At 37.4% G+C, this 11,865-nt stretch overlaps 1 protein-coding gene across 1 annotated transcript in view; it reads right to left on the minus strand.

The window, feature by feature from the left end:
* Positions 1-11,865, minus strand: part of LOC107727748 (forkhead box protein J3-like) — a 126,341-nt gene that overhangs the window by 8,032 nt on the left and 106,444 nt on the right. The window contains exons 5-6 of the mRNA XM_016537707.1: positions 8,840-9,061; positions 1,308-1,515 (exon numbers count right to left, since the gene is read on the minus strand). Coding sequence (XP_016393193.1) covers positions 1,308-1,515; positions 8,840-9,061 — 430 coding nt within the window. The remainder of the gene's footprint in view (positions 1-1,307; positions 1,516-8,839; positions 9,062-11,865) is intronic.

The following is an 11,865-nucleotide window of genomic DNA, read 5'->3' on the forward strand; positions in this document are numbered from 1 at the left end:
AATATTGAAATTTGAAACTTCCACATCATTGCATTCTGTTTTTATTCACAATTGTACAGTGTCCCAACTTTTTTGGAATCGGGTTTGTATTTACAACACTGTTCCAGAACAGTTCAACCCAAATATTCTGATGTGTGCAGTGCATTTTGCGGAGGATGAGGACTGTTTCCTGTGAGAGTAGCCTACAATGCCGGTGTCTGTTTCTATAAAGTGGGGCAGCTCCAACTTTGCAAGGACAGTCTGGCGCATCTGACTCACAGCCTGTAAGTACGTTTTTTATATTTAAAGAATTTGCCACTGACGATTCAAACGCGAGTTTTGAGCAGTGTAGAGTAGCACTTGTTGTTTGTCCTTTCTCCAGACATGGTTTTATGTTTACGCTAGGCCTGTCGCGATAATTAAATAACCGTCTAATCGCGATTATTTGATCTAACCGCGGTTGTTTCATACAACCGTGATTATTGTGCTTTTTATACGAGGGGGAGTCATACACCAAAAGAAACAGAAGAGCACCAGTTTGCTCTTCATGCACTGTATAGCCTATACAGGGCTCCAACGCGGTGGTCGCGCCAGTGCGACCGCACACAAAATTTTGTCGCACAGTCAGAAAAAATTGTCGCAGTCTGGAGCCCTGCTATATCATCTGAAGCCATTCCATATCTTAATGTGAGGGACAGAATTTAGGTTTACAGAAACTCATTTTCTTTCTGCTGCAGCTGTCATTCATTCTCCGCTCAGCATTCAAACAGCGCATCACGTTCAGTTATGACAGTCAGCACGGTAAAACTCTCTCTCCAAGATGATATATTCCCATTATAATACTTTAAGTTTAAGGAAGGAAGGAATTATCACAAACAGAAAGATTATTAGAAGCCTTTCTTTTTCTCATGATTTCTATCTTATATTCATGAATGTATTTTGTAAGAATACAAATAGTTAACAGAATAAACATGTTTAAATTGTATAATGTGCACCAAAGAGTTTTTTTTCAAGATATTGTTTTTGCTGCTAAATTATACAGTCAGCTAGTTTAATTTCATAGCGTAGCGTACACATTTTTATTCAAATGTAGTTTTTCTCTGTAATGAGGAAGTGAGTATTTAGTGGATTGCGTTTAACAAATGGTTTAAAAGAGTGACCATTAGTTCCACAAACACACTGAATTATTTTGGCTGACTTGTTGATGCTTTCAGCTACCAATAAGCCTGAAGTACTCGAAGCTCTGCAAGCTGCACAAAAACTCTGCAGACTAGACTTGGCGTTTTTTCCCCGAGCTGTCTGATGGGATGTCCGAGTGTGCAACTCACCCTGTTGGTTGTAGGACTGCTCAAACACAGTCTTGTAAAGGCTGCGGAAGGAGGCACTGAGATCTTCGAAGTCGGAGAAGAGCAGCTGCTTGTCGCGTTCCGGTATGTTGTACTGGGCCTGAGGGGCCTGCTGCAAGCTCATGGACTGGGACACCGACTCTGGATGACTTGTCACCTGAAGGGGGAGGAGAGGAGGATGACGAACACAAGATTAGCAACCTTGCCACTCTAAACGGCAGCACTGCTCAGCCAGGCCCAGTGACCGGCAGATTAGAGCTGAGATAGAACATGACAGCACTGACTACAGCACTCAGCATCACGGCACAGGAAATGAACTGCCAGACACACTGCAGTACAATATGCAGGAGCTAAATCTCAGGCGCACAAAACCCTCCAAATCTTGACCGTTTATTTACTAGCACGGCTGAATCTCTACATAACCATACAGCAATGATCAAAACAGACACGTCTCCTGAGAGTCTCTCTGAAGTTGTTTTTACGGCTATTTATTCTGTAATTAACAGCTTGGCGAAACTAACTGAGCAACACAACTGAAATCGACAGCAAGATCATAAAAGCTCGCCTGCAAAAAACAGGCACTGATCCATAAAACAAATCTTTCTAATGAAAAATATCCAGTACAGGTTTGCCCATCAAAACGAATTAGCTTGCGTGTCTGAAACTCTCACGTAAGTGTTTCACTCCAAATGGGATCTGCTCACTGTTTTGAGTCTGAAGAGATGCCTTTCATGCCCAGAATGAGTGATTCATTGAATAGCTCCCAAGGCCTCCATAATGCCGAGCATATTTGTGGCGTACACAAGGGCAGAGGCTCTGCCATGTCTAGCTCAAGACAACAGTGTTTAGCAGACTGGAGAGGCTGGCAAAACAGTCATCTGCCACTCTGAAGAAGTCTAATTCTAGCTGTCAGTGTGAACTAGTGAGGGGAAAAATACATGTATCTGAAGACATCACAAAGCTATTGCAAACAATCCCGTAAACAGATAATTGTTAGCGCCGGCGTTTCCTACAGTGTCTCCCATTGATAATACATGGTTCCAGCGTTATACTACACAAAAAAGCTATAAAAAATAAAAAATAAAAAAATAAACCTTTTACAGCAATAAAACTTTGTGAATATCTTACATTTTAAATCCCATTCATTCAGTACAGGTTCACTGAAAATGCCTGAAAATTTAAGAATTTATATTTTGTTATAAAATTCAATAGTCTCTTGTCAGTACTCAAAATGCATATGAATGTAATCATATTCAGTACTGGAAAGACAACCATATTCTGCTAGGTATGCACAATATTAACTTTCTGGCTGACACTGATAAGACGATAATTATTTTCATGTTATGGTTCATTACTAATAAATGGAAAATATAAAAATTCTATACTATATCTTTAAAACTATACTAAAACATTAAAAACTAAAACTAATACTACACATGAATTTAGGCATCACTAAATCAGAGCAGGAAACACTAGTTAGCTTGCATAGAACATTAGCAGCAGAGACTAATTGTACACAAGAAATATGAGCAGTGGGAGTCAGATGACACACTATGCATCACTGTAAAGATGAGCGCATATAATCTGGTTATGTTCAAACAGATTACATTGTTCAAATCAGCTGGATGAAGCAGAAAAAGACAGACAGAGAGACTGAGACTGAGAGAGACTGAGACTGAGAGAGAGAGAGAGAGAGAGAGTCGGGACACGGCATCACAATATGTTAAGGGGCATAACATTTCCGTCACACGCTTGAGGTATTCGGCCAATCACAACGCACTGGATAGCTGGCCAATCAGAGCACACCTCGCTTTTCAGACCGATGAGCTTTGTAAAAATCGACGCGTTTCAGAAAGGCAGGGCATAGAGGAGAAACAATAATGTACAGTATGTGGAAAATAATGTGTTTTTTTAACCTGAAACCGCATAAACACATTTCATTACACCAAATACACAAAATAATGTTATTTTTTGCAACATCATATGACCCCTTTAAAGGCGATTTTCTCAATATTTAGATTTTTTTGCACCTTCAGATTCCAGATATTCAAATGGTTGTACCTCGGCCAAATATTGTCCTATCATAACAAACACATCAATGGAAAGCTTATTTATTCCGCTTTCAGATGATGTATATATATTATTATTTATTTTGTATAATTTAATATATTATTGTATATAAATATATTATAACATATTTATATACTGGTTTTGTGGTCCAGGGTCACATTTAATGACACTAAAAAGAACAAAATTTTCCTTATACACTGAACACAACTCCCTGTACACATTTTAATTTAATTATATTTGTATATATAAAATTAATTACAATAACAACAACAACAATAAAAATATTTTTTAAAATATTTTTTATTAAGAAAAATTAACCATTCATTATTTTATATACAATATTGATATATTTTTATTTAACAGTTTTTTATTGATATAAGAGAGTTGTTTCAAACGACTGTGAACTGATGTAATTATTTTAAAAATTATTTTATTACATTTTTAAATGCAATAAAATAAAAAATATTAAACATGCAACACATTATATGTATTTATTAAGTAACTCATTAACTGGTTACATGTAAGTTTTAAACACGTTTTTCTTCATTATATCAAAATAGCTGCATAATAAACATTCCATTAATAAAATGTTTAAATACACAATTGTATATAAACACATATGTATGAAAATTGGAAAAAATAAATATATTTTTTTGAATACATTAATATACAGGACCTATATGTGTGTGTGTGTATGTATATATGTGTGTGTATGTATATACAGTGGGTACGGAAAGTATTCAGACCCCCTTAAATTTTTCACATGTATGCATGTATGTGATGATAAGCTGAAACCACAGGTGGAGTGCTGAGGAAAAGGAGCCAATCAAACAGAAACTGCCTGGTTTCAGAAGTCTTGAGGGGAATTCTTAGCCCTTTTCATAACGGTAATGTTTACGGTTGCGTCACATATGTGACGTGTGGCATGCGTACGCCACACTGTCTGTACAAGAGTAAAGTCAGCGCTAACATGCCGCACCCCACACTGTGGCTCATATGGAGAGAAAGCGTGGCTGGTGGCCAGCAAGATGATCTGCTGTCTCAGACGGCTGAGAGGGGAGAGCTCTCCTTCAGTAAAGGTCACGATGCTGGCAGCGGTGGAACCGTCAACTCGCACAGCGCAAATTGGTTTGGGACAGCTCACAAAGGTCCCGAATGCTACAGAGACCCTGACCTTTCTGTGTGCACTGTTGAATGCGCAGTTTTCCGAAGCGGAAGAACCTCCACTTAAAAAAATGATAATCCCAATTATCATTTGAAAAGCTGAACTGCAAATATGTGCTAGTTGCAAAATGAGAATAAATAAGGCATTGGAGGGATGGTATGGGAATGAATATAATGAGCTCCTGGGAGAACAGTCCTACATTGAGTTTGCCGTGGTAGGAAAGGATGAATGGAATCGCAACAATGCTGGCCGCACTCACATCACACGCCGCATGTCTTGGCAGCAGCAGTGTAGTACTAAAACCACGCAACAAGTCCCAAGATTCACCTGCCTCAGTAAGGTCGTACAGAGGCTTTCATGCTACACTTAACCGGTCGCCGACCCAAAAATTAAAATACAGTCATTATTGATCATGTCGTTCCAAACCTGTGTGAACATATTTACCAAAATGTCTCAATGGAAGTCAATGGGGTCCAAAATTACATTAAACCCTATTGGCTTTCATTGTATGGATATTTTCTAAAACCATTTCAATAGAGAAAGGCCCAATAGATTTTTGGTTGCCACAAGAGATGCAAACACAAACACTTCGGTCCCGTTCCCCCTTGACTCAGCGCGACAGCAGATAGAAAGACACATTACAGATCACGGTCTCTTACAGAGAATTATCATTCAAGCAGAATAAATGTTTCCCAATCCTATTACTCCCTGTTCATCAAAAGAGCGGAGCATAACAGTTGCCGGGGCTGCACTGGATTGAGGGTAGATGGGGGGTTAATGTCATGGAATGATTTGCATATTATAACTCTTCCCTCGTTCAGCTATGTTTAGGCCTGGAAACAGTACATTACCAGAACAACTAACCCTGTGTGCAACTAAGCTTAGGCATGTCGAAAATTCAATCACGCAGAAACCAGTTACAATTATAATCAAAACCTGGTGTGAAGAACAAGTATAAATGTTATATGTAATTAAGTCATAAAAGAGGCTTTTAGCCGTGAGCCTTTCACCACAGTCTATTTTTACTCCCTGTATCCATAAAGTATGATTTAAAGACCTTGTCACACTGTGGTTTGTTCAAGGCCCAAAATGTAGACGCCTACATACTAGCACTGTGTGCATGTCCGCACGCACGCACACACACACACGCACATACACAGTGGGAAAGTAACACGCAGAGAGAAGGTAAGGGGTGAACAAATCCATTGCAAATACTCCTGTGTGTTTGCTGCGGTGGAAAAGGAGCGCTATATTTAGCCGTGAATTAAAGTCAAAAGCCAGTGGAGTCTTTCATACGGGTGACTAATCTTCAGCATGAGACAAGGATTATGAAATCAAAGAGAAATCCACCCAGGTGTCTCTAACAATAACTTGCATTCAAAAGAAAATTTCTACTTTGACGCAATTTAAAGACAGTGTTAGAAAAAAAAGGAAAGAAAGTTCAGCTTAGGCTTCAATCCATCTTTTGTTACAATCTTTCAATACAAAATAATAAATATTATAAATATATAAATTATATAAAATCATATCTAAAAATGTATATCATTAAATTACATATCTCACCATCTCACACACACAAAAATTATTATTTTGATTATTTAGCAGTAATATGTACTATGCTTTTAAAAAAAGTTAGAAAGGTAAGAAATATAATATAATAACAAATATATAAAATATATTCAAATATACATAAATATATTAACATAATAAAATTATATATACACATTATACACATATCAAATATCTGTTGATTTATTTAGCAACATTTCTCATTCATTTCTACTATGCAATTTAAGAAAAAGATTATGAAAGTTCATGTTAAGCATCAAGTATCATTATATTTCAATATAATGAAAATATAAATATAATAAAATATATTTAAATAATATTTGAATATAACATTTCAATATCCTGGCTTTCTTGCAACAAGACTGCAGTACAGTCAGATTAACAAATCTTTCTTTTTTTTAATTCACTTTGCAGATTCTCTCTTTAAAACATCATAGTATAAGTCTGTAGATTCCATCTGGGCCTACTCACGAAGCTCAGCCAACTGAACTGAGAGAGGGAAAAGCATAGCAATAGCATAGTGATCATTTAGTCAGAGGGAGAGGGAGAAAGAGAGAATGCTCAGTCTCAGCCAGGCTTTCCTTCTCCATGTTATGCAGCACAGGCACGTTCCCATTGGCCTGCACTAGCAGGCGGGAAAGTATGAGAAAGAGGGAATTCCTGTGGCTTGGCATGAAGTGCTTAAGAGGCGTGGCATGTTCTCTGTTTACAGGGCCCACACTGAGAAAAAGCATCTCCAAGGAGCCACCGAACTCTGCTGTCTTCTTTTTACTCTCCTGTGTGTTTGGTTTCTAGTCTATCAGCGTTTCGTGTAGGAGGGCAAAGAAAGCATATGCTCATGGGATAACCCCGAAATCCCACTATGGGTGGATCTTGAAATTCTTCCCATATGAACCAGTCATACCTTAAGCTTGCAATGTTTTGTTGTGTGAAACGCTTTAAAAGTCGTTTGGAGGTGTGCAAAAACAACAATACTAATATTGCAATAAAACAATCAATAAAAAGATTTATGGTTTATTGTGTTCTAAAACCCAAAAAAACCAAATGTCAATATTTGCATGCTATTTATCCTTATACAGGGCTCTATGCTTACTTTTCTTTTTAGGAGCACTTGTGCTCCTAACTTAAAAAATTCAGGAGCACGTTCAAAATTTTAGGAGCACCTTCTAATCAATAATCCAAAATTTGATCAAAAAGTAGCCTTCCCATTACGAAGTGATATTTGACTCTAACTTTATTAAAAGTATGTAATCTTTTGTCAAATTCTTAAAAAAGAAATATTAAATGATTTAAATAACTGAAAAGATACTTTAAAAATGAAACTAAAACTGCCAGCAGGTGGCGGCAAGTCACTGATTTTATCACTGAATCATTCATTCAATCGATTCATTCGAACAGCTGATTCATTCAGTCTTTATGAACGGGTAATCATGAATCACTGACTCACTAGATTAGTTTAAAAACCATGTTCATTCATAAACAAAACACCGAAAAAAAATCAACTCTGCAAAAACATATAGAAACCTTTGAAGTTCCCCTGAGCGCAATCACAAGTATGATGATGATCGGGACAGTCGCACTGGTGCTCCTAAAAAAATTGTCATAGTCACACGCAGTAGTTTTCAGTCGCAAATGCGACTGAAATGGTCGCACTGTAGAGCCCTGTTATATATATTATACTATCACTTCGTTATTTGAAAACTGGGTCACTTATAAAGGTTCTATTTTAGTTAGGACAACTCACTAGGTTTTGCAAAGAAATGTTCTAGCAATCACAACAATTCTATATACACTGTATAAATATTATATACAGCACCAATACTGTATTCTATCCAGATGAACAGATCACCAAACATACTATAATTCAATCCAAATGAATTCCACATTCCCCCACAGTCCTCATCTTAAACACCATGCTTAATGTGAAATACTATTGGTTTAATGCCTGAAGTAAATTAATAACTGATGCTTTTGGGCTTTGTAAAAGCACTCCAGAGAGAGCGTGCAGCCCGCACCAGGCCAAGAGTGGAGCGCTTAAGGTTAAAAAGCCTATTTAAATTTCAGAGTGTTTTGCTCCATTCCTTTTTACACACTTCTCCATAAAGTCATGCCACGGAGGGCGAGTTACGGTACGAGTCACTCCGGGTGCTCTGCCTAGAAGCATACAGCAGGTAATCAGACCTCCAAACATTGAACAAACTCACTGTTCTCTAGCAGAAAAGTACTGCAACCATTTAGCACCATAATACAAGCTTTTATAGATGCAGCACAATCTTTAATGTAACTTAACTTTCACAAGTATTTTAATGTATACAGACCGGTCCCATCCACTTTCATTGCAAGTAACCAAGATTTTTGCTTTTTTAAGGAAAAGGAGAGACAAATGGGAATTAATATAGTTGTTTCTGCATATTAAGATGGTATAAGAGGAAGCATTTTAACATAAAATCACACACTTCAGCTTTAACTGAACGACAGAACCATTGAGGCAAACCATATCCAAAGATGAAGAATACTGCATTCGACACTTAATATCTTGTGTAAGCGCAAACCTGACATTTTGGACTCGACAGACATAGAATAAGGTATTAGCGATTCACAATACACCGCATATGCACCGTTAAGAGGATTTGTGCACATAATGCCAGCCCAATATAGATGAGACTCGACGTCAGTTTTCTCAGCGTCCGTGTAAACAAAAGCATCACACGTCAGTCCTGTTATGAAGTGCACGCATATAGCCACGGCAGGAAAAAATAAATGTAAACTGGGTATGTAGGCCGCTGGTGTCAGCTGTGATAGAAGAAACACAGCCAGGACTGAACACTACCTTGTTAGTCACAGTGTTGATTGCCAGCGTTGGAGAGGCACTTCCAGAGATGATGCAGTCCATTCCCAAGTTATCCGACTCCAGGCTGTACGGCGTGGACGCCTGCAGGAAAACAAGAGACATACTCAGCCAACCAGGATGGAGATGATGAGGGATGTGAAGTGACTTTGATTTCTATTCAAAGGCGTTTGGTATTACTCTGGTGCAAGAAATTTAAAAGCATACGCAGTGAGCGTTTATCAACAACAAAAGAGCAACACCTTTTATTTAGGTCAAAATTGGAGGCATTCTGGGAAAGAGATGAGCAGGAGAGAGGAACGGCTCCCTGTGCTCAGTCTGCTCTTGCTGGGGTAAAAGATAACTTCAGCACGCCTGTCTCCCAAAACTGCTTATTATAAGAGGATTGCCTGGCAACAATGCGATTTTTAATTTGTGATAAACATAAATAAGATTTTGCTAAGTCACAATTTTTAATGTCAAAGAATTTCTTAAACGAGACAGCAGGAGGATGAGAGAGAAACCGAGAGAGAGAGAGAGAGAGAGAGCGAGTGTCTAATGAAATATACTCCTAATAGCGAGCGTCACACTTTGCACAGACAGAATTCCCACTTATTTTTGCATGCAGGATCAGGCTGAGAGAGAATGGATCTAATTGGAGGTTTTTGATGTGAGTGAAGTGAGTGTCAGTATGAAAAATGTTTGTGTGTGGCCTGAGGGCAGAGCTGTGCTGAGAGAATGATACACTCACTGGAGTCTAGAGTGTGGCAATTATAAATGACACCGACCTAACTGCCTGACCATACAGAGGAAAAAACGCCTGTGCTCAGTCTGCTCTTGCTGGGGTAAAAGATAACTTCAGCACGCCTGTCTCCCAAAACTGCTTATTATAAGAGGATTGCCTGGCAACAATGTGATTTTTAATTTGTGATAAACATAAATGAGATTTTGCTAAGTCACAATTTTTAATGTCAAAGAATTTCTTAAACGAGACAGCAGGAGGATGAGAGAGAAACCGAGAGAGAGAGAGAGAGAGAGAGAGCGAGTGTCTAATGAAATATACTCCTAATAGCGAGCGTCACACTTTGCACAGACAGAATTCCCACTTATTTTTGCATGCAGGATCAGGCTGAGAGAGAATGGATCTAATTGGAGGTTTTTGATGTGAGTGAAGTGAGTGTCAGTATGAAAAATGTTTGTGTGTGGCCTGAGGGCAGAGCTGTGTGCTGAGAGAATGATACTCTCACTGGAGTCTAGAGTGTGGCAATTATAAATGACACCGACCTAACTGCCTGACCATACAGAGGAAAAAACGCACCACCAACTCAACACACATGAGGTCAATTAGGCTATCAGGCTTATCACATGTGATTTCGGACATATACACTTTTTGTCCAACCAATTTACATTCTCTTAAAGGGACAGTGCACTGGATGTGTTATTTTACATTTGATTACTTTAATTTCTGTAGTATTTCTTACCTGAATAAAAACTTACTTAACCTGAAAAACTTAGTTTCATAGCTCTCTTTATTCTATTGCATTTATTTGTGCTGTTGTTTGCAATTTTTTATTTGTTCTTATTTTATTACTGACTTTTTACTTGTGTTTTTTTAATGAAAATAAAACTTTGCGTTGAAGAAAAGTAGATTTGTGTTTGTATATGCTGTCAATTATAGTTCTTAGAAAGAAAATCGGAATCGGCAAAAATCGGTATCGGCAAATCACACAAACAAAAAATTGGAAATCTGAATCGGCCAAGAAAATTGCCATCTGTGTATCTCTAGTTTTAACAATGTATGAGCAGCCACTTAGTACATCACTCACTTTGCGACAACAAAACATGCCTTCATATCATGCACTCCATGAGCTTGATGTAGTCTGTTAGATTGCAGTTTGATTTTCAAGATATGGGGGCAAAAAAATAAAATAAATAAATAATGCCCCTCTATTTGTTTTTGTCTTATATTTATGTCATATGATACAATTAGGTGACACACATCACACAAGCAAGAGTGCTGTTTTCCCCTGAATATCAACACGAAAGAAATTTATTGATTAAATGTGCAAATTTGACATAAAATATGATACATACATCTATTACTATTAAAAAACAGTGCTGCAAATACACGAAAGATATGAAAAATGTCTCTGTCAGCTGTCCACAGGCCTAAACCAGTCAAGAAACAAGCAAAAAACACACTTGGCAAAATAATGCTTGATTATCATCAACAAAATCCCTGAAATTACTGCGTTATAATTCGAGCTGCGTTTTGACACAAATTTTACGATTCGATTTGATTTCCAATTTGATTCATTTGATTTTCGCTTATTCTGGATATATAGTACATGACGTATACAGTATACACGTACACAGTACATGACAATTTTTCTCCCCCCCAAAAAACAAACTAATGCTAATGTAACTAATGTAAAATATTCATGAGAGTCAGTAAGTACTACATTACTATAATATTGACGGTTAACATTAACTGATTTATATACACACGCTTAAATTAGACTACATTTTATAATAAGTTTAAGTACACTAAGTTTTTATAATAATAAAGTTACAATTACTTAAAGGGGTCATATGATGCGATTTCAATTTTTCCTTTCTCTTTGGAGTGTTACAAGCTCTTGGTGCATAAAGAAGATCTGTAAAGTTGCAAAGACTAAAGTCTCAAATCCAAAGAGATATTCTTTATAAAAGTTAAGAGTCATCCACACCTACCTAAAACGGCTCGTTCTAACACACCCCACATGTCTACGTCACGATGTGAGAAGATTTGCATAACGCCGCCCAAACGTTCACGCAAAGAAAGAAGGCGTAACTTAAAAATATTTGGCTGCACAACTGTTGATAATTCTAATAATAAATCAGCATATTAGAATGATTTCTGAAGATCA

The sequence above is a fragment of the Sinocyclocheilus rhinocerous genome, unplaced genomic scaffold (genome assembly GCF_001515625.1).
Source record: "Sinocyclocheilus rhinocerous isolate Xijiao unplaced genomic scaffold, SAMN03320098_v1.1 scaffold576, whole genome shotgun sequence".
In the NCBI taxonomy this organism is placed as follows: Eukaryota; Metazoa; Chordata; class Actinopteri; order Cypriniformes; family Cyprinidae; genus Sinocyclocheilus; species Sinocyclocheilus rhinocerous.